Raw genomic sequence first — 23,580 nt, 5'->3', positions numbered from 1 at the left:
TTCAGGAGATGAGACCATTCAAAATAAAAGGTCATAGACATATGGGGACTTCATTGAAATTGTAGCACATGGTGCTAAAGAGGTCATGTAGTTAGGCCATGTCTACATTAGCACTTATGTCGGCAAAACTTTTGTCGCTCAGGGGAGTGAAAAAAACACCCCTGTGAACAACGTAAGTTTTGCCGGTATATGTGCTTGTGTGCACAACGCTATGCCTGCAGAAGAGTGTCTCCTGCCGACATAGCTACCGCCACTCATTCAGCTGGTTATATTATGTCTACGGGAGCGCTCCCATTGGCATAACACAGCTGCATGAGTGCTCTGACAGCAGCACAGCTGTCTCAGTACAGTTTGTAAGTGTAGACATGGCCTTATACACCATCTATATGAATGGAGTGGCAGGATTGAACTCAGTGTCTTTAATATTCCTAATACCACTCAGACTAGTGTCTACTATGGAGAAGCAAATGTCAAGAAATGTACAAAGGGGCATCTGGCCAAATGCTAGTAATGAAACCTGTCTAGCAAAAGGAACATCTTTAACGAGGGAGCTACCAGAAGCAGACGGTGGAAAGTTTCAGTAACTGTAGTATTCAAGCCATCCTACAAACGGAGAGGGATTTCTCCCTGGGAATGGAAATCTGCCCGCTGGCCAGAAGTGAAAAAACTGCACCCACAAAGAATTTAATTTCAAAATCTAAGGGTCTTGCTACACTAGAGTGGCACAAGTATGGCGGTGCAGCTGCAGCACTGTAGTGCAGACGTGTCCTGCACTGACAGGAGGAGTTCTTTCGTAGATGCAGTTAATCCCCCGCTCCGAGAGGCAGAAGCTAGGTCAACAGAAGAATTCTTCCATTGACCTCGCTATGTCTACAGGGGTGCTAGGTCAACCTAACTATGTTGCACACGGTGCGAAATTTTTCACAGCCCTGAGCAACGTCACTAGGTCAACCTAGTTTTAGGCATACACTGGACCTAAAGCTCTGTAGCCAAAATTGTGTGTCCCATTTCTTGTCCTAGAAAGGAGGCAATTTAAGTGTCTGGGATGTAGCCAAGGGAGGTTTTGCAGCCCTGTATAATTTGCAGATAGGAAATCAGAGAGTTGTTATATGGGAGGTTATTGTAAAGACTAGTCTTTACTGAAAAGCAAATGCAGTGGCTGTTAGTTTGTGAGACATTTAAAAAAAATAACTACACGGCAAGAATGTGAAGAGCATAAATGCTCAGGAAATTAGCAGACCACATGATGCAGGCAGTACATGGCCAAGAGACAGGGACCTTCATTTGTAGTTGTTATTCCCTGGCATACCCAACTATCAACATTTCCCTGGTTTTACATTGTGTACTAAAATTAGGCATCGAAGCAGCCTCTCGATGTGTAATAGCAACAATTAATGCTTTGCCCTTCAGACGCACCTTTCACTTAAAAATCCCAAAGCCCGTTTCCATGATGGGCTGGTATTAACCTCTAAAGGGTCAGGTGACTAGTCCAAGTCACATGACAAATCAGCAGTGCCGAAAGCATTAGAACCTCAGCTTCACTTCCCAGATGCGTTTGCTCACCAGTCGCGTTGTCTGCGGACATGGACATTTCAGGCTAAATGTAGCTTGTTACATTGAAATAGTCTTTAACTAACACATATACCAAGGTGGCCTCCCCACACCTGTTCCTCTCCACTGACCCACCACCATGCCAACACCTGTCTTTCACCACACAGTCTTGGTGCAAGAACTCAGCCAACCCTATGTATTCTGCAGCTCTGCATTTTGGGAACTGCACTTTCACTCCAGTCCCATGTGCTCTTTGGATACCAGGGAGTGGCTGAGCTGCCTCCCTCTTCCCAACCTGCATTTTGTTCTGCAGAAGAAAAAAGGATTTCCTGCACAAATGCAGTGGTGTACGGAGGGTCTCCGGTGCCTGGGGACCAAGCCTACATTTGTGCCCCCTTCCCAGGCCTCACACTCCCCGGGCAGGGGCGGAAGGGTCCCGGTACCGCCCCCCAGCTGCCCTGGGGAGGGGGAATCTGTACCTGCAGGGAAGGAGGGGCATGAGGTGTGGGGAGGGCACAAATGCAGGTTTGGCTCTGCCGCCCCCCATCCCCGCACTTACCTGGAGCGTGGCGCCCGCCTTGCCCCCCACAGCCCACCTCCGGCTTGGATGGGGCGGCCTCACCCCCCAGCCTGCGGAGGGGGACTGGGCCAGCCCTTCACAACGCTCGGGGGGAGGCACTGAGGGGTGCACCTCAGAGCCTCCTGCACCCCTCGCCCATCGCGAAGTGCTGGCCCAGCACTTACCCGCTGCTCCAGCCTCGCAGACCGGTGCCGGCTCAAATGGGGGGGAGGGTGCCAGGCCGGCCCGTCATGACACACACAAGGGGGGGGGGGGGAGGGGGAGGGGGAGGGGTGCGCAGGAGGTTGAGGGGCAGTTGCTCCCGCTTCCAGGCCAGGAGGTGAGACTGCTCAATCTGAGACGGCGCTGGGCAAGTGTGCTCCAGGCCAGGCCTTCACGATGGACAGAGCCTCCTGCACCCCCCCCACAAGTCAGCACCCCCCGTTCTCCCGCCCTCGATACTCCACTGCAAAAGTGGCATGATGCTGGGGACAAAGGATTTGATTCTCAATAGGGCCGAGCGCCCACAGCTCCCATAGCTGTCAGTGGTAGAGGCAGAGTATTCAACATATCTCCGGAGCAGGCAGTGCCAAATCCAGTCAGACAAATCAGATGAGCACTAATGTGAAGGATCTAACTCCTTACAGGCCATTAGAGCTAAGACAGTTTGATTTTATGGGCAGAAAAAGGGAGCAAAACAAATGGGACCAGTTGGCAAGCAGCATCACCAAAGCAAGGAAGACTTGGGCTTTCTGTGCTCAGTGAGAAAGGCTCTGAGCTCAACAGGGACCAGAACCTGACATTATTGCGTGGAAAAACTGATAGTATAAAAAAAAAAAAAAAACAAAACAGATCCTAGCACTGCTTCTCTGGGCAGATGTACAGCAGGAATCCTGCTAGCTGGATCCATTTGGCCAGCTCTTGTTTTAATCATTACTCCCTAGTTCATCTGCCAGCACAGACTCGATGGAAGGCTCCTAGCAGTAGAAAGCCCATTGCGGGGGAGGTTGCAACTTCCCCTCTGCCATGGAAGCTGGCAGAGGACCCAAAAGAGCCCCAAATGTGGGCAGTGCCGGCTGGAAAAGAGGCACTGCCAGTAAAGCTTGCCCTCCCACGGTGGAGCTCCTGAAAGAGGGCAAGATGGGGCAACATTCCCCCACAGAAAGAGGGTCCCGGCGCGTGCGGAGAGCTGTACTTTACACCACTCTGTACCATCTTGGGAGACTCTATCCCTCCGGTCAAGTGATAGTTACATCCCCAGACACAATACAGGGAATTCCCCCAAGCAGACATACATAGAATAAGCACGGCCAGCTTGCAAGGGCAGAGTGAATGTTATTGCACATTTTGAATGCCATGGTTGGTAACTCGTGCTATAATTGCCTGTACCCAGTACTTCTCCGAACTGTCACCTCTTTTACCAGCAGCTGAGTGGTCCTTAGGAATACATGATGGGATGACAAGACCAAAGAAAAACAGAAAAATTTCTTCTAATCTGATCTTTAAAAACAAAGCACAGCATCACTGATCAGTACAAGCTAATGGCAAATACATCAGCCCCCAACAGGAAATGGCATTTAGGAAGTAGGAGCTGATCCATCATAAGCAGAAAATCACTAGAAACTGAATTCCACTCTGCAAGCAAGAAAGCCCACGAAATGCACTGCCCTTCCAGCACTACCTGGAAAGTGTCCTAGTGCAGGGGACGTTTCAAAGCTTCTACAGAGGGTGGGTCAGATCTCGACAGAGAAACTGTCTAGCAGACACCTCCCCTCCACTCCTACTTACGAGACATCCCTCTCGTTGCTACAGCAATGGCTTACACAAAAGTGATATTAGGAAGGCATGTAGCCCGGTTTTAGCATGGTAAGTGTTCGGTCCTTTTTGGATTCAAGTTCATCTCACACTTTACTTCTGCTCTTCATTTCACCCCCTCCCCTCCCATCAATTCTGTTGCTTTCAGAAGGAAGAAGGATGACAGCCAGCACCAGGTGAGCAGCCCAGCTCTCTGCAGGTCACTAGCGAGTGCTCTGGAGACCACAATTTGGAAACCTAAGGTGGTGGTGGAATTGCCATTCTGAATGGTTTTTAAGGCCTGGCTTGACAAAGCCCTGGCTGGGATGATTTAGTTGTAGTTGGTCCTGCTCTGAGCAGGGGGTTGGACTAGATACCTCCTGAGGTCCCTTCCAACCCTAATCTTCTGTGATTCTAAGATACTGCACTACTCCTCTCAGGCTGGGATACACCTAAAATTTAGATCAACCTAGCTACCTTACTCATGAGTGTTGAAAAATCACATCCCTGAGAGACAGTTAACCTAAATCCCAGTGAAGACACAACTAGCTTGATGGAAAAATTCTTCTGTCAACCTAGCTACTGCATCTCAAAGGGGTGGATTAGCTACAGTGGTGGAAAAACCCAACAGCAAAGATCTACATTATGGTGCCACAGCTGTGCCATTGTAGCATCTGTAGTGTAGACAAGCCCTCAGCAAATACATCATTATCCCTTAACATATTTGATTTAAAATCACAGGACAATGGGCTTTAACCCCAACATGTTGTGGTGAGATTTTAGACCTGTGAAGCCCTTTTAAATCAACAAATCCCCTGGACTAACATCTTTTGAAAAAAAACCCAACCTTTTACAATGGGAGAGGTAAAGTTTGAAACCATTACCCAAGTCCCTTGTTTGTTAATGACTATGTCTTCACTGCAAAATAAAGGTGTGTTTTTATATCGAGACAGCAATCCTAGTGGAGATGAGACACTGTAGATTTTTACCTCCATGTATCTAGTCAAGGCAAACTGCAGGTATAAAATGTTAACTTTGAGATAAGAACTGGCTCTGCTTTGGCTCCACTAGGATTTTACATCAAGGGTCAGTCTAGAGGAGGAGTTATTCTGGAATAATTCCTGATTAACTCCACGTGAGAATGTTCTTATTCTGCAATAAAGTTGTTTTATTGCAAATTAGTTTAATGCAGTGGATTAAGATAATTTGGAATAAGGCACTCTTAGGGCTTTTCTACATCGGGAAATTAATTCAGATTAAGGTAGGGTGTGAATTTAATTCCAGAATAATCCAATTCCACAGTGGATTAAATTAATTTGGAATAAAGCATTTTTATTCCAGAATAAGAGTGTCTACAGAAGGAGTTAATCAGGAATAGTTATTCTGGAATAACCAGCACTCATCCCAGAATCAGAGCATTCACACATGGAGTTAATCCACTTTAAATTCATACCCTACCCTCTTCCAGATTAACTTTCATGTGTAGACAAGCCCCAAAATAGCTCTCTTGATCTGCATGATAGACCTCTTGTATAAACAGTTCTGCCATGAAGTGACCTTCCACCTGTATTTAAAAATATTCATGTACGTGGCTAAGATCACAGAAAGCTCTTCAAAAATTAATCTGCAATGAGGCCACTTTAAACCAGGCCAAAAAGACCGAGACACCTACAGCTCCAATTATAAGTTTCATTACAGAAGTATCCCAAATTCTGCATTTACTCTCATTCTCCTTAGCTATGTTGCTGATCTTGTGCTGCATATCTATCTTTGTGCAACTCAGCACCACGGATAATTAACACTGTTCTGCTAACTACTTGTTAAAGGAAAGTCATTAGCATTCTTGCTACTTAAGTAGCTCATTAGATCCAGTTTATCAATCCACTCAAGTAATGGAGTTGGGGTAGAGGTGAGAGGTGAGAAGTGCAGGTTTAGGGCTAAAATTTTTCCAGGAACTATTCACAGTCACGCAAAGCTCTTTTAAAATAACAAAACAGCTCAGATTTGCCTACAATTGATTACGAGGTCACCTACATTCTAATCACTGCAGCCCTGTGTTCTGGGGGCAGATTGGTCAAAAGGGCACTGAGCCTTCTGCAGACACTGCAGTCATCCAGCCAGATAAACGAAGCTCCAGTATTGAAAATGAACACACCCCTGGGTCCCAGAATCTCAGGCCTGTAGCTTCCACAGCGAGGAGGCTGTGCAGAGCACAGGGACTCAAATGAAGTTAGCAGTGGGAGCAACCAGCCATTGATGCTACATGTTCCAATTAAGTGAAGAGAGGAGAAGGGCACTCTAGATGAGGTCTTGAAGCCCAGTGCCCTCTCGGATGATGCACAGTGGGGGTGTCACACGCTGTCATCAGGATGCTTTGGTCTGAAGTCTCTTTAACAAGAACATGAATAATAAAAATGACTACTGGCTCTCCAAATTAAAAGAGGAATCTTTCAAGGGGATTCCTCAGCACCAATGCTGCCCGTGGTAGCAATGCTGCTCTGCTGCTGACACGGATGCTCCATGAGATAAACTGTGCTTTGCATCTCAGCAAAGAGCAACCGCCACTTTACCCATTTGTTACACACGGATGATCGATCCCAAAAGGAGTCACAGAGATTGGTGAGAAGTAGGAAAGTTTGGTGAAGCTCCAAAGCTATGGGTTGGGTTGGCTAAACGTGAGTCAGCGTCTCTAAAGAAGTAAACTGGTATAATCAGATGGCATACAAGTTAACAAAGGTACTATCCAAGATATCTCTCAGCATGACCCCTACAAAAGACTGTCAGAGTTACAACACAAGGTAGTCAAAGAACAAGTGAAGAAAGAATGTTACAGAAAAATAAGAACTACTCTAATGACAAAACTCGAAGAATTTTATCAAGTCTTTAATATGTGGGCCATAGAGGAGTATGGTACACTGCTGAACTGAACACCATGGAATCAAGAGAAGAAAAAAATTGACATCTGAACAAGAAAGCTCCTGGCAATACACAAAGTAATGAATATCAGTCAAGAGGTGGATAAGAATGTACATCTGACAGTGAGATGGAGGAAAACGGTCTGTAGAGGAAGCAATTTACAATGAAGAATTCACTATCAAAATTTATGAGAACACAGGCAGAGTCAAAGATCATCTTGTCACAATAACAAGTGATGGTTAAGTGTGCACCCCAGCCCAAGAAAGTACAAATGAAAGGAGACTGTAAATCACCAAAGACTTGAAAGATTTACACAGAAACCATTGCAGGGACAGAGGTGGAAAGAGATTAAACCCATTAACGATCAAAGATTAACAATTCATGGCTTGTAGAAGGACACCTCATGAGAGAGACAGAGAGCCTCATTCTGAGTGCGCAAGAGCAGTCCTTATGGCTTAATTACATTCAAAAGAAAAGCGACCCACAACTGCTCCGGGTTGCAGAGTGGGTTCTGAGAAGGAAGAGATGGTGGAGCATGTTGAGTGCATGGAGGAACCTGGCTGAGTGAGAATAAAGAAACTAAGGGCTGGTCTACACTAGAAGTGTTACATCGGCGCAGGTGCAGCGCATCTGGTGAAGATGCTCTATGCTGATGGGAGAAGCTCCCTCGTGTGGGTGGCTGACTATGCTGAGGAGGAGGAATTCTGTAAAGCTGCAAGGTAAACAGAGGAGGCATGAGCAGTGCGGACAGCTTGTGTCAGTGAGTGAAACTTCCCTCGCAGATCAAAGACAAGAGCATGGTGCAAACCCCTGGTCACCATCACTGCCAGGCCTGGAAGCAGAAGAGAGGAGGAAAGAGGAAAGCTCTGGTTGTGCTCAGAGAGGAAGTGACTGACAGCACTAGTGAGCGAGCGAAAAGAGTGTGAAACTGACACCATGGGAGCTGTCTGTCCATACTGGATTTTCCTGAATCAAAGGGTCATGTCAGTATGCCAAAGAAAAGTGCCTTTTACGTACAGAAATACCGCAAACCCACCGCAGTGAAAACAGGCATAGACACGCGCACACACACCCAGAAGCACTGCTTCATCCCAATAATACATCTGCAGATGGCAGCAGAGACATGGCTGGTTAGAGCTAAGAAAAAGGTTAGTTCGGGGAAATATGCTGCCATGCTCCAGCATGTAAGGAGTTAACTCTGAACCAAATTCTGTTCTCAGTTACACCCATGCATGCTTACTAGGTTTGCAACGATGCAGCCTAGGGATCAGAGCTCAGGAATGGGAGTTGGGAAGCTTGTAACACACACTACCACAGCTCATTGGGGGATTTTGGACAAGCCAGTTAACTGCTCTGTGCCTCAGTTTGTCACCCCATCTGCAAAATGGGGATCGCACTTCCCCACCTTTGCAAAGTGCTTTAGAGAGCTTCGGCTGCCAAGTGCTAAGGGAAAAACCACGTTGCCATCCGTGGCGCTGACCAGAGCACAGGGTGTCGCTATGTTGCTCAACAGGGCTGACATCAATTCTGCACTTTACTGCAAAGCTCTTTAAAAAGACTACGTAGGAATAGAGGAATTGAAACCATTTCACCCAAAGAAAAAGGGCAATGGTGCCTTCCCCTGCTTGGGATTCGTCCAACAGCAACAATTTACAGTGCTTGATGTGCTAGGCAAGCAGTAAAACCTTCGTATTGCAAATTACAGCCACCCATGATCACCCTGCTCCAGCAGCAAATTGGGCTAATGTCCTTAGGCTGTGGCTCACAAGGAAGCTTAAGGGAAGTAAGTACCCAAACCCCACTGGCAGCCAATAGGAATTAGATGTTTAACTCCCGGAGGTGCCTTGAAAATCCTGTCTTGTCAAACACTTAGGACCTTACTCCAGGGGGCAGCTTCACTGGAGGTCTCCCCACAGTATAAATTGCTGCCATGCCTCAGATTCAGCAGCAACGTCGACTGTTCACGTTTTGGCTCTTACTAACATTTGCTCTTTCCCATTTGAAAAATTACCAATTGACCTTTCAGCCATCACAGCACAGGGACCATGAGTCAGCCAGGCCAGGCCAGAGAGGGCTGCAGAGCCCGGGACTCTGATGCACCTCCCACGAAGTCTGAAAGCTTTCTCTCCTGATCCCCTCTTATTTGCTGTTGGAACAGTCTTCCTCCAAAACGAGAACTGCTCTACAGCCACCATGTTAGACACAAACTAATCAAAATCATTATTTTTTAAAAAAATCTTCAACTAAGATAGGGCCAGAGAAAATCCAGGGCTAATCACACAGCATGCAGGCATCCCTCGGTAACAGAGAGCTCACTCAGTCTGTGGATACTGTAGAGTAAGGCGTGTTATTTTATGAAACCAAAGTCCTGTCTAGTCTGTGGCACATGGCAGCCCTGGGTAACTTTCAAGGCTAACTGCATTCATTTCAGGGTCTTGGTCACCTCTCTAGGATGTCCCTTTTATGAAACAATGGGAAGTGGGAGAAGGGAATGTTTTTTCTGGGAGATTTGGTAGGCATAATAGTGCATGTGTGTAATCAAACATAAATCCAAGTCTACATAGCAGGCCTGGTCTCTTACACCACCTTCCTCCCACGCCCCCACCACATACGCCAGCTTCAAAGCCTTGTTTATTTCGTTCTCCCACCCCAATAGCCATGCTGCCCACCCTCCACAGAACAGCCTCTCCCCATCCCTGGTTTGCCAAACTATCATCCTTTCCGCATTCAAATCCCTTCTAGAACTCGACGGGATGCCCACAAGATTTGATTTAATAATCAGATGAAATTACAAGTAAAGTAAAGTAAAATGACATCTATTTATACTCTAAGTTCTTCCCTTCTCGTAGTGCCCCAGCACATTCTGTCTTCTCTGCGTCCGTCTTTTAGCATGTAAGCCCCATGCGGCAGGATGTCGTACAGAGCCCCAGGCAGACTGGTGGTGCACAGCACTATATGCACAGTATAAATGTGTATCATATTTCTGCGGCTGCCCCCTGCAGTGGGTGCAAGATACACCTGACTGGCTGTGAGACTGATGAAACAGAAATGACTATTTTAACAACAGAAACCACACAGCAAAGTAACACGGGATGTTCCAGGGGACATCCAAAATACTCAATCAAAGCCATGGTCTCAGCTAGAAGTACTAGCCTAACAGTAATGTCTATCACGTGATGGGCCAAATTCAGATCGCAGTCACATCACTGTAAATCTGGAGTAACTGCAGTCACAACTTTGACAATGCTACTCAAGATTTAGACTGGGGTAAGAGAGCAGAATTTGGCTTAGCGTTTTAAGGCAGTGGGTCAAATTCTCTGATGACATAGCTGCATTGAAGACGGAGTTGTACTAGCAGAGAATTTGGCCCAATATATCCAGAAATTTTTCCTTCCACGAAGCTACTTAGTTCTTACATTTTCAATGGGGAAAATTTTCAGATTGTAAGCCCTTTCAGGCAGGGAGTGTCTTTTTGTTCTGCATTTGTACAGCGCTTAGCTCAATGGGTTCCTGGACCATGACTGGGAGTCCTAAGAACCACCATAATCAGAATAAGAATAAAAGACACACCCACAGCCTTGCATTTTGTGTAATCATTTACACCTTTGAGCGTGACTGTAAAATACTACCAGAGTGGACACATGTCCATGTCACATGCTGTTTCCCTTGCTGGCATTTGCCTAGACACTTTGATGGGCCCCTTACAGATTCCTTGCACTGGATGGACTTAGAGGTTGACCTGCCCTCTCACAAATGATCCCACCAGGCCAGGATTGCATCACCTGTACTGTGTGCGCATGTGTAAGCTTGTAATGCTGTCGACCATGTGGTTCCTGTTCTGTGGATAAGCACAAGGGGGTTCAATGTGGTACCTGTTACCAGCACCAAGTCAGCACACGCACACAAACCCCTGCTCAGACCCAGAGTGTGCACTTACGAATCCAATCAGGTAAGGGCTGCCAGCATCTCCCAGCAGGTGCGAAGTGAAGCTCTGCAAGGCCACTGCGGTCGCGCGTCGCGTTGGGATAACCACATACTGCAAGGAGAAGGGGAAAAATACACAAGGAAAGTGAAATAAATAACCTGCCAACCATCGCTGTGCGGCTGGGTTCCTTTCTAACCCCAGATCCAGGCTGAATGCTCTTGCTGTTGGAGAGAGCAGGAAAACCACCACCACGCTTTCAGTGGCAGCAGTGAAGGAGGCTTCGTTCCAGCTCCACATACACAGCAGTCCCGCAGGTGGCCAGGGCAGCTTTGGACCTCTCCTATCCCCACGGTTTCCCCTAGTGCTCTAGTCTGCAGACGGTCAGCAAAGGAGGTTCTCTGGTCCATAAGCACCAAGGTGGCTAACAAGTGGGCTCCCAGGTGTGCACCTCCTGCTGACTCCCCCTACTTACTCCATGACAGCAGAGTCCTTCATGCCTGAGGAGGAGAATACAAAGGAGGGGACAAGAATCCTCCAGGATTTCACCCATGCAGCAGAATGGGGTCAAGCCACATGCCCCAGCCTCCCTACAAAAATAAGCAGCAGCTGCTTCTTATAGGGCAACACGGATCTTCTTTATCAAGGAAGAGACCCTTTTCTATCTGCACCAGACTCAGCAGTGGGCTTGACCCCATAACTCTGGATGGAAACACACCCAAAGCTTGGTGAGACTCAGATATGGTTCTGAACTTTGTGGCGCAGGCTCATCTCTAACAGAACAGAGCCGTATCTGAACGGGAATTTCCCTGGGTGATTTCTAGGAATGTTTAGTAGATTTTATACCCACTCAGATGCCTGTGCGGCTGATCAGAACTTTGGCTATATTCTGTCTGGTGGTAAACGCTTACTCCTGCTCGAGAGCTTTACAGTTTGAGGTTCTCCCAGTGCCTCTCAAAAACAGAGAAAGATACAGACAGTGTTTGCTTCTTGAGTTCACAGTATTTATAGTTAGCTTCAATGGAGCTGTCAGAGCCCCTGAATAAGAGTGTGCTCTCATCACTAGCCACTTTTCTTCCTTCCCCAGCCCCCACCTTACTTGTTACTCTCACTCACTGCAACACATCTACAATCAGAATGTGAGCTTTTTGGGGCATGCACCTAGTTTAGCGTTTGTTCTACACAGTGAGCACCATAGCAAGGGCCAGTGGACAAACAATAAATAATGGAGATATTTTGGTTTTTAAACTATAACCTTTTATTAACATTATTATAAAGGGCAACACATTCCAGCTCTAACTCTGTCTGAAATTATTATTATTTTCTGTGGGCGTTTTGATTAAGATCACAAAACGTAACAGTGACTCATTAGGGAAACTGCTTGAAAATAAGCCCTTTGTGGAATCTGAAGAAGGTGTCCCATTACCTCTACACGCCTGTAAAAAGGACATGACCCCTTGACCCGATGACAAGCAAGATCAACATGACTCAGCATCACCAATGGAGAGAACATGAATAATTATTTCCTTGTTGGTGCTGGAAGTTACAGAAAACAAAGCCCTGGCCAGCAAGGTGAAAGAATGATAAAAGTCTAGAAGGTTGGGGGGGGGGGGGGGGGGGAGGGGTCTTAGTTTTATCATAGAATCATAGATTTAAGGCCAGAAGGGACAATTATGATGATCTAGTCAGACCTCCTACATAACTCAGGTCAGAGAACCTCCCTCAGCAATTTCTGCATCAGGGCCATAAATTCTGGTTGAGCTAGAGCAAAGAGCATCTCTTCTAGAGGGGAATCACATCCATCACATCCCTAGGCCTGAATTTGTCTTGTTTCAGCTTCCAACCATTGAATCTTGCTGTGCCTTTTTCTGCTAGATGAAAGCGCTGTCTATACAACCAGAAATTTCTTCCTCACATAGGCTCTTGTAAATCTTTTAAACTTCTCTTTGATAAACTAAGCAGACTGAGCTTTAATCGTTTACTATTAGTATTATTATTATTATTTACTATTCTTGTTTTTCTAGACCTCAAGGAATTCTTGTAGCTCTTTTCTGGACCTTTTCCTAGCATGGTTCATTGCTGATGTGCCTGGTGTCATGCCATAATATTAGGAATGACTTTGTTTCTGTTTCACTAATTTATTTACTCTGGATTTCAGGGAGCTAATTGCTCCACAGTTTCTTGTGATTTGGCCCCAGCTCCTCAGGAACACCTGGGGAGTTCTTTTATCATGGCTGTGATGGAGCTGCAAACATAACCAGTGTGAACTGATGCAGCGTACTACTCAGACGTTCTGTGACACGGCTGAAGTGCAGCAGCACTCCACTAAAAGGAACACAAAGGTCAGTCAGCTCCTGAGCAACAACCTAATCACACTGATAATACACAGTGCCTTCCATAGCCCCTTCTATCCAAGGAGCTCAAACAAACATGGAGCCTCACTGAACTCCCGTGACACAAATGAGTGTTATCCCCATTTTACAGGTAGGCAAACAGAGGCACAAAGACATACAGTAGGTCACACAGTGAAACAATGGCAGAGCTGGCAACAGAAGCTAGGAGTCATGGCTACCACACAACACCCTCAACCAGATGACAACACAGAGTGCGAGGGTGCTATCTGGGCTGGTGAAACATAGGTGAACTCCAGCTCTCCCACCCCTACCCAATTTGCACAGGAGCTACAGGGAACTGCCATAAGAGTGACTCTGAGCAGGTACAGTCACATTCTACTCTTTAGGAGTCAGATTTGAGCAGAGAAGGAGTTTTCAGCTAAAAACAATTAAAAATATATTTATTTGTAATAAACAGCAGGTGATTGTCAGAGCTGGGAATGAAACCCAGCTCTTCTGACTCAGAATCCTATGCTTTAGCTATAAGGCAATCCTTTTCCAGCAAAAGAACAATTTTAAAGGCATTAGAATTTTCTATTGATAAATGAGTAGCAGTAAATTAATGCCATTTGGGGCAAATAGTGCTTCTTGTCTTGGTTAATTGGGTTTTGATCGTTAATTGTTCTTTTAAAAAAATATAGCATTGCAAACAGCAGTATAACTTCCAGTAAGGTTTTAGGCTAATGAACTAATGAAATTACTGATGGCTAAGACCAGACTGACTTTATAATGCCAAATACATTTGTGTGTCTAGCTTAAAATCCTACTGACAGAAATACTACACAGCAACCAAATGAAACATGAGATTGTTTCTCCTCCCTTAAATAATGTTAGGGGGCAAAAAAACCAGTTATGCCTGCTTAAAGGATATTTTATTTTGACAGAGCGGAAATAGCTGGTAGTAAACTTTAGCTACTGTCCTAGGAAGGAAAGCAGTAAATTAGAGATCTGAACTGGGATTTCAATATTAAAATAGAGCTGAATTCAAACCACACACAGGCTGGTTAATTAGAATGTCCCCGCGGAAGCTGGAGGTGGAACTGCCACACCGGCCAAGAGGAAGAATGTGGGATCGTCCTGGCCCATCTCCCTGCCTCCAGGTTGGGTGGCTCACATCACACAGGATGTGCAGGGAGGCTGACGAAGCTGCTCTGGGGTGAGCCTCGCCTCTTTAAAGAGTGGCTCGGAAAGGCTGTGGTTTTATTACTGACGTTCTACTCTCCTAGTGGAGCTGGCAGAACTGTTCTTCCCAGACTTGTGCCGTCCTTGCTCAGTTTAACCATGAATGGCTCATAGCTAAGGTCAAAACGTCCTTCCCATGTAGGGCTCCCACGCCAAAGACATAACCTCTAGAATAGATGATGGTGTTGACTCCTCAGCTTTCAAATACATTCCACTGTTTTAAAGCATTCCTGCTGATTTGGTCTTCATTCTAGGACTCACAGAAATCCCCAGGATACTCCGTGTTGAATTGTTTCAGACGCCAGAGGAAGCACGAGCCACCACTGATCTGGCTATTGAGAGAGTTACGGAGCTGTTCAACCACTCTAGGAGCTCCCATTCCCAAGGGCCTGACTCAAAAGTCAATGGGATTCCTTTCCACTGACTTCCGTAGGCTTTGCATCAGGCCCAAAACACTGAACAATAAAAGAATAATGTTTGCTTACTAAGACTGCAAGTAAAAAGCATGAAATTAGAAACGGCCAGGGGCAACAGCACCCGAGACATTTATCCTTTAGATTCAGAACCAAACGGATGCCTGTTGTTTCAGGTTTTTTCTCTTTAGTTTCTAAGAAAATGCACGGTCCAATTGGTGAGAGGGTCTGAAGAGCCCAGGCTGGAGAGGGAGCCCGTGTGGCTTCTGTTCAGCTTCAGAATGACCCAGTTACTGCATGAGCAAGCTGCCACCTCTACAGTCTTCACTGCTGGCCTGCCCCTCCCCTGCAGAGTGAGGGAGTGGGGGAAGGAGGACATGCTTAGCCATCGCAAGGAAAAAGAAAGGCAGCCCAGCAAATAGGAGTGCTGAAGACTGTAGCACCCTATGTGACAAACCCTGAGTCATTACCATGTGGCATACAGCAACATTACCCCCTGCATCCTCTAAGTAACATGGAGCTATTGCATGGACTCTTGTGGCTTTTACCTTTTCACCTCAAACCACCAGTTAGGTGATGTGAAGTTATAACAGATACCATGGAAAGCTAGCAGGACTCAAAAGCAGTAAGCAGCTTTGGCAGACAAAGACATTTGCCTGTTTAGGAGGAGGAGGAGGAACAGACAACAAAGCAGCAACACATTAGAGCCCAGCTAGGAAAGCAAAATTCAAATGGGAGGGGAGGGGGAATGGATGTCGCAAAAGGATAACCTGCACAATTGGAACAAATGGGAAACCTGCACAAACAGGATAACAAGATTTATGTCTGCCACAGGAATCTCATGTCATTAATGTTTGTTAAATGCTTGGAGCGCCTCAAACTGAAGGCACCATAGATCTGCAAAGTGCTGTTACTAGCTCACCAAATAAATACGTTGCAAATTAATTTCTACTGGGTGTTGTTTAAAGTGAATCCCAGCTGGAGCATTTACACACCTCTCTGCTGGCTAGAACTGTTATAAAGCTGTTATAAACCATATAAAACATGGTTATAATCTTGGTTCTCGCTTACTGTCTGACTAAATGAACTCTCAAGACCCACGTGTAATATAAATGCACTGCAGACCATCTCTTCTGTTTGTGGGCTAGTACTGATCCACATGGATGTTCACATTTATTTGTATAGTGTTCTTAAGTACATTCTCACACTAATAATGTATTAAACCGGGACATGATTGTCTATTACAGACGGTTCATTTGTCTAAATAGCAAACTGCACGAGTGGCTTAAAAGTCTATATCAATTAAAATTATTATTAAAAATCATTTAGATATTATTTTATGTTCTCTTTTCTGTGCTTCACTTAGGGTTTTTTTGTTTGTTTGTTTTTAATCTAGAAGTTACCAATTATTTCACTGTTAATTTTTTGTTGTGGGTTTTTTGGGTTTTTTGTTTTATTTTTTGCATTGAGACAATGCCTGGGCCTACCAGCAGTGTCTCTGCAAAAAACAAACTGAGTTTAAGATCCAGTCTTTTTTTTTCTTTTGATTTTTTTTGTTTAATTATTATTATTATTTACAGGTTTTTCCTTATGCTTCAGTAGCCACGGTATTGTACAATGCCTGGTGGAGCCCCTCTGCCTCCCGGCGCCTGGACAGCCCCCTCGACTCATACAAAGCAGACTGCAGAGACCAGAAAATCTATTAAAAAGCTACAGGATCCTGCACTCCCATTGAAATCAACGCACAATTCCCACGGATTCACGAGGGAGCAGGACAATGCCCTTAGCCCCTGATTTAACACAGAGGAAAGATGGTCCAGTGATCAGGGCACTAGCCTGGGACCTTGGAGACCTAGATTCAAATCCCTGCTCTACCACAGGCTTCCTGTGTGACCTGGGCAAGTCAATTAGTCTCTCTGTGCTGCAGGCCCCGGTCTGTAAAATGGGGATAACAGCACTGCCCTATTTCATTGGAGTTTGTGAGGATCAACATAACAGAGTGTGTGGTGCTCAGGTACTACAGTGTTAGGGACTATACAAATAGCTTAGACAGACCAACACAGGCATTTGTTCTCTGTTTGTACAGCATCTAGCACAATGGAGTCGTGGTCCATGGCTGGATCTTCTAGGGGCTATGATAATATAAATCAATAATAATGTGCTTAACTTTCATAGGTATTCAGCAAAGCCTTTAAGCATGTGCTTAGCTTTAAGCTTAAATTCTTTGCTGAGTTAGGGCCTTAATGTTTAGAAATAGTGGGCCTGATTCTCCACTTACTTTCGTTTGTGTAAGCAAGGAATAACCCTATATGGAGTTACACTGCCATAAAACAGTTATGAGGGACAGAAGAATTGGGACCTGCACTGTATGGGATGCCATCCAGTGATTAATGCACAGGACTGGGTTCTGTTCCAAACTCTGCCACTGACCTGCCATGTGACCTTGAGCAAGTCCTGTAAACTCGCTGTGTCTCAGTTTCCCCACCTGTAAAACACACCGTTCAATAACCTCTCTCACAATGGCACTGTGAGGATCAATATGCTTCGAGATCCTTGGATGGAAGGGGCTACAGATGTGCAAAGTGTTACATATTCAGAGCAGAAGCCAGTTGGAGAAGCTCAATGCTATAGAGCTTTCCAGTCACAGAGGCATGAAATGCTTTATGCAGAGAACAAATGGAAGATGAGGGACATGGTGTTAAAGAACCTTGAGTGTTTCCTCTTGGAAGAAATGGACACATTCCAAAACTTTTGTATTTTTCCACCTCCCCTTACCCCAAGGTGATACTCTATTGTGTATGTGTTGAATGGCGGGTTTCCTGGGGCTAAGCCAGACAGAGAAGTAGTGGCTGGCTTTGTGTTGCGGGGGGGTTACTTCCTATCACTAAACAAAGCCAGTGTGGGAATTCTGGATGGTAAAACCGGCCAATGGGCAGCCCATTCATGAGCTCTCACTGAACTCCATGCACAATTCCTTAGAATTTCAGGGCACCATTGGAATTCTACAGAGGTTTCACCTAACTGACATTCAAAAGGAAGATAAGGGAGGATATACATCTCTCTCCCTCTTAGCAAAAAAGAAAAAACAGGATGGAGTTGGAGTTACACTTTTAAAGGAATTTGTGAACACCCACAGGTTGTCCTTTGCAATCTGAAAAGCTGTATTGACTTTGCCAGAAGGAAAGATGCTTTGAGAGCATAGACTCACCATTAGTATGTCAGCTGTGATTGCCCAGTTTGAAAACAGAAGAGTTTCTCCGATAAAAATGCAAATCTGTCATAACAAAATACATACAAAGGGCAAGATTTAGTCACATGAAACTCAACAGGGAAATAATCAACTGCCATAAACCTTCCTATACTGTTTGTTTATTTCAAACTTACTCCAAGGCTTCTATCTACAATAAGTCCCTTGTTAATGTTCACAACAGACCACATTACAAATATATAGATTTTTATCTGACCCTGAAGGATCATGTCTCCTTTAGCAAACATTGTTTATTATCTACAGAACAGTTAAGCAAAAGTATGCCATCTTCAGTGAGAGATTAACATGAAAAGTCAACATGAGTGTACACCATGGTGGATTCCCGGCTTCAAAACATGAAGTCATTAGAGCCACTCTGAAAAGGAACAAAGTTTGTGTTCAATGGCACTCCCCGGGACACACAACTCAGTTGCTTCTCTAGCAATTAGGTTAAGTATTGAAGGTCACATAGCAAACTGGGAATGAATTTCTCTAACCACAGAACAGGTGTATCAGTACACGATTACCCCACTATAGTATTAATACTATAGTATTAATAGTGCATATACTCCAGAGATGAGGGCACTTGCCTGGGATGTGGGAGACACGGGTACTTGGGATTTTCCTCAGTCACACAGCAAACTGTCCAATCATATCAATTAAATGGCAACTCCGGATTTCAAAAAGGATAGCCACCATGTAACTGCAACTTAACTATACTATCATTACAGAATCCTCATAATAAAAGTGACCATAGATTTCCCATTACGGACAATGCATTCTGGACTAAGGCAATAGTCCCTTACCTGGCTAAAGCAGAACAAAGGAGAAGAACAAAGGATTTCTGCACATGAGCTAAATCCCGGTGTCTAACCTACGCAATTATTGGTGAGATTTTGATGGGAAAGGTGAAAATGGTTCAATGCCATCTTGCCCCCAAATACAGCACGGTAATGCTGAGTCAGCAATGAGCAAAAGAAAGAAGGACAAGCAGAAGAGAGGCAAGCACAAAGCAGTGTCTGAGCCCCATCGCATGGCAGGATGCACACCGATCTTCTAAGAAGCCTGGTGGACAGTGTGCAGGTGAGATGGCATACACTTACTCAGAGAATGCATCATACTTACATAGGCTCCCACAATGCTGCTCTTGGCAGCAACGAAGATCAGACAGATGAAGATGGCCGACCCTAGCATGCCGACGGCACAGACCAGGGGGTCAGCTCGCTGGGTTTTTAACCGGCACCATTTGGTTGCCCCAGCCCCTGTGATCACACCCAGAAAACCAGTGAAGCAGGTGATTGCTCCGAAGATCAAACTATTAAAACAAAATGTTGAGAGAGGATTATTTGTTCAGTTACGCACGAATGTGGCCAAGCTTCATACACAAACAAGCAGGGAAAATACAGGGTAACAGGATATGAACCCCAGCTCTGGCTTTGTGGGTTTAAAAATACAGGCCTTGTCACTGTCAATGTTAAGCTCCCTTTCCTTGAAGAGAAGAAAGGTACACAAGGTACCAGGCTGCCTTTTGTAGCCTACCCTGACCTCAGCATTTTCAGGTGGGCTGCCCTAGGCACAGACACGTCACAGCCTGACTCATGACTTTTGAATGCTTGGCACTGGCAATACTGTAACTTGCTTTTTAGTAAGCGACCCATGGCAAACTCCTGGGCTACCGAGGAACTGGGCATGTGATGGTGAGAATAAAAACTAGAAGGCTGCTTGTTCCAAAACGGTTGATAAACCATGTCTGCAAAGTCTCCACGAGCACTTTTTGGAAAATGTCATATTCACAAGTGAGGAAAGAACAGAATAGCTGTTTGTTGTGGGGAGCCAGCAGGAGCCCTATAGAAAGTTAGTCTGACACAGTTCAGAGTAGCAGCTTATTTCAGCCACAGGCTAATACAGAAAGTTCTGCATTTAAAGGAGTGTCTGTGCATCTCCCATGTGTTCTGCATCTTGTGTGCATGATTTGCAACATAATGGTCTTTGGCAGTTATGGCAAAGGAGCTTCAGGATAGCTAAAAATGTAGGAGCCGAAAATCTCCCTTTTGTAAACAAAAGATGGGCAGTCTGGCTGCAGCTGCTTTCTTCACTAGCGACATTTTTGCAGGCTGGCCTGAGTCTGCTGAATTAACCACTCTTGGCAGTTAATCTGTGATGTGATATTAGTTTAGCCAGTTGTATATTTGTTTGCTATAGTAAGTACAAAGTAAAAAAGCTGGCAACAGGATGCTTTCCTACAATTTAGCCCAGGCAGCGCAACGCTTTCTTCATCTTCTGAGCACCTTTCACGTAAAATGTAACTGGATACAACATTTCATCAAAGATGCTGAAAGAAGAGACCCATGTGCAACATGAAGCAATACAGAATGGAGCAAGGGTCTTCTGTGATACATTAGCAAAGCCAGTAGGACCCAAACCTTAATTTTCCCCCTGTCATCACAGCTCCCACACTTTCACCCTCTGCCATGGTGGTACACATCAAAAGTAATAACAAATACTAGCTCTTAAAGGACCAGAGGGCAGCAGTGTCTAGGTAGGGCAATCCTTAAGTAATTTAATGCAAGATTAGTGAAAGAGGCACTTCAGGCCATTAAAGATTTCATAATACATTTTAAGGGTATTACTAGAGCAGATCACAAATTTTCCACCATCTATTAAAATTAAAATGGGAATGTATGTGAAAAAAATTCCGTTTTCATTAAAAGTTTCAGGTTTTTGCTGAAAAATTGAACGAATGGTCAAATTTTTATTTAAAACTTTCAATTGCTGAAAAATCTTCTTCAGATTTTATTTTCCCCAAAAACTTGAAAGAGTCAAGAGATTGTAACAAAAATGAAAAAAAATAATTTTTTTCAAATTTTCTGTATGCGGAAAAAAATAATGATTTCCTGATCAACTGTCATATTAACTCTGGTGTGATGGTCAATTTCCAACCCTGATGAGTGTGTCCTTACTACTGAAATTCCCCCCACAACTTTGCAGTTCTTCACTGTTTCTTTAAAGAGCAGGTTAGAAAAATACCCGTCAGGATGATCTCGATAATATTTAGTCCTGCCTCAGTGCAGGGGATGACCAGACTAGATGACTAGGACCTTTTATCTCTACACTTCTATGATTTTATTCTTCCCAAATAACATGCTATAGGACTGCTGCAATCTACTTCCAACAGGAGCCGCATGGTAGTGGCAGGTGAACGATACCAGCAAACACACACTGTAAAGTGCCTAGGGATCCCTTCAGGATGAAAGGTAATTATTAATACTCCTCTCCAGTATTAAGCTACTCCAGCATGGCAGGGAAGTTTATTCAGTCGGATACCCACAGACCCTCCCCCTTAACTCTTCATTGTCCTAGGGTCAGCACTACAGTAAAATTAAAGAGAAACTTTCACCCTGGGGTAAGTTAAAACCAAGAGCTTCTGTGTGAAAATAGAGACAGGAAAAGCCAGTTTTCGATACTTCCCCTGCAAGTCTGGGATCTCTCTCCAACTCATAAAGAACTCCCAAAGCCCTTCATCCAGTCAAAGATCCTCCTTTGGCAGCCCGTTTACAGCACCTGGTGCATTGGGCAGAAGAGCACTGCCCCACCCAGAGGGGCTGAGGACGTGGCCATCAGGGCACTTCCTGCTGGCCCCTCGGGAGGAGAGGGATCAAACTGAGTCCTGAACTTTGCCACACCAACCCCTGCTATCGCTGAAGAAATCTGAGCCATCGTAACATCCTCCTCTCTCACCACTGCAGCCATCTTCATCACAGTGTGCTCCATTCCATCTGAAGATCTCCACGTGCTATTTACATACAAATCAATCAAACCCCTCTGCAGAAGTAGTACATCCACTTTACAGATAGCGAAGCTCCATCCCCATGTAACATCATGCTAGGAATCAGTGGCCAAGCCAGAGTAGAACTGAGATTTCTTGGCACCCAGTTCTTGCCTTAGCTACAAGGCTGTTTTTCTTCCCCAATCTCAGGCGCCCGGTATTCTGGTGTTACTACAGGTTCATGTCCCGTAGCAATGAAGGGATCAGCTGCTGCAGCGAGGAATACATTCTGAATTTAAACCCCAGTGCTTCCTAATATTGTTGCAAAGGATCATAGGAAGTTATAGGGATCCTAGTAAATGGATTTCATTCTCTTAAGCCCAAGCTCTAAGTCTGAATGTCATCTGCAGTAGGAAAACCCCTTTTTACAATAGCAGAGGATGAGCCTTACCTGTCCTTGGTGCTGCAGGGCTGCGAACTGCAGGTCTCCACCGTTTTCTGCACAACCTGGGCCCTGTGAAGGTAGAGAGGGATCCACATGCCCAGTGCCCCCGTGGCAAAGGAGACGGCTGAGGTGGCCAGCGATGAGAACACATAGCTGCGGCTGTGGAGATGCAAGAGAGGAAAATCCAAGGGGAAATTTTAGCTCCAGAACTGCTTTAGCCTCTGCAGTAGGGAATCCCTGAAGGAATAAGAGCCGTGGGCCAGCTCCACAGGTTGGGGAGTGGTGACCCAGCAACACAGAAAATGGCATCAGCTCAGCCCCAAACCCAGAAGCCAGAGTATCCCTGGAGCTAAGATTAAATCAATGGCTGCTCAAATAGGCTATATCTGCTGATATAATTACAGTACTTGCTGCGGGATCTGCCTCTGCAGAAGATGGGTTCTCAAAAGACATCTCCGACAGGCTCTCTCAACTGGGAACTCATTTTGCAGCAGTCACCACTGTGGTTTTCGTCTGCTACAGGCTATACAACATGGGTTTGTAATTTAGGTTAAAGCATCACCCAACAGTGTGCATGGCCTGGGTCCTCCCTACTTGTCCCTTGTTCAGTCATATACATCAGTGCAAAGCAGGGGTAATGTTCTACCAGGCTCTGACATGGTATTGTTTAGCACTCGCTTTGCACAGATGCAGCAATGGTGCAAGGTGATGAAAAATCAGGCCCCGAGTGCATTCCTAGCGCACTAAGTTGTGACAGTAACACTAAGTCTGATCTCTTGGCCAGCACCTCGCATTTGCAAAGTGCCATGTGACCGTTAAGTAATATAATTTTGGAAAACAGTCAGCATTCAATCATCAGGATGCCCTCCCTATGCATGCCACTCTAGCTACCATCATGCCGGCTCCAAGGGCCAGTCTCCCCATCTGAGTGACCTTGCTCTGAATGAGAGAGTGGCATCATTACCATTTGGATTATCAGGCTTTCAAATGATATAAGGGTGAGCACCATGGAGACACCTGGGAATTAACAATGACCACTTGTCCTAATGCCCTTGTTTTTGCTGGCAACACTGGTCAGATGCCCTAGCCAGTACCGCTAGAAAGAACAAAATCACGGGATGGGCAAGTTCCACTTTGGAACTTACAGGTGTTACAGTGCAATCAGTGGGTAAATGTAGATGCGCCTGGATGCAGCCACACAACCATCCTTACAGCAAGTGTAGCAGAATGACTGACAGACTGAAAATGCTTGTGTGCATACCCATGTCAAACTATGTACGCGTGCGTATACCCACAGGCAGGTGCTTGCATTTGTATATTTTCTCCTCCATATTCACTTTGATGTTTAATTCTCCCCCTCTCCTCAGGAGGGTGTCTCTTTCCCAGTGCCCA

At 45.3% G+C, this 23,580-nt stretch overlaps 1 protein-coding gene across 2 annotated transcripts in view; it reads right to left on the bottom strand.

Moving 5' to 3' along the window:
• The window catches only part of SPNS2 (SPNS lysolipid transporter 2, sphingosine-1-phosphate), a 151,948-nt gene that overhangs the window by 23,903 nt on the left and 104,465 nt on the right, over positions 1-23,580 (bottom strand). For both annotated transcript variants that reach the window (XM_067537879.1, XM_067537880.1), the window contains exons 7-10: positions 22,195-22,347; positions 19,103-19,292; positions 17,939-18,004; positions 10,758-10,856 (exon numbers count right to left, since the gene is read on the bottom strand). In XM_067537879.1, coding sequence (XP_067393980.1) covers positions 10,758-10,856; positions 17,939-18,004; positions 19,103-19,292; positions 22,195-22,347 — 508 coding nt within the window. The remainder of the gene's footprint in view (positions 1-10,757; positions 10,857-17,938; positions 18,005-19,102; positions 19,293-22,194; positions 22,348-23,580) is intronic.

The sequence above is a fragment of the Emydura macquarii genome, unplaced genomic scaffold (assembly GCF_026122565.2).
Source record: "Emydura macquarii macquarii isolate MOO-44397 ecotype Brisbane River unplaced genomic scaffold, CSIRO-AGI_Emac_v2 contig_450, whole genome shotgun sequence".
Taxonomy (NCBI): Eukaryota; Metazoa; Chordata; order Testudines; family Chelidae; genus Emydura; species Emydura macquarii.
Note: the sequence above shows the minus strand (reverse complement) of the source record. Positions and strands in the feature narration are given on the sequence as shown.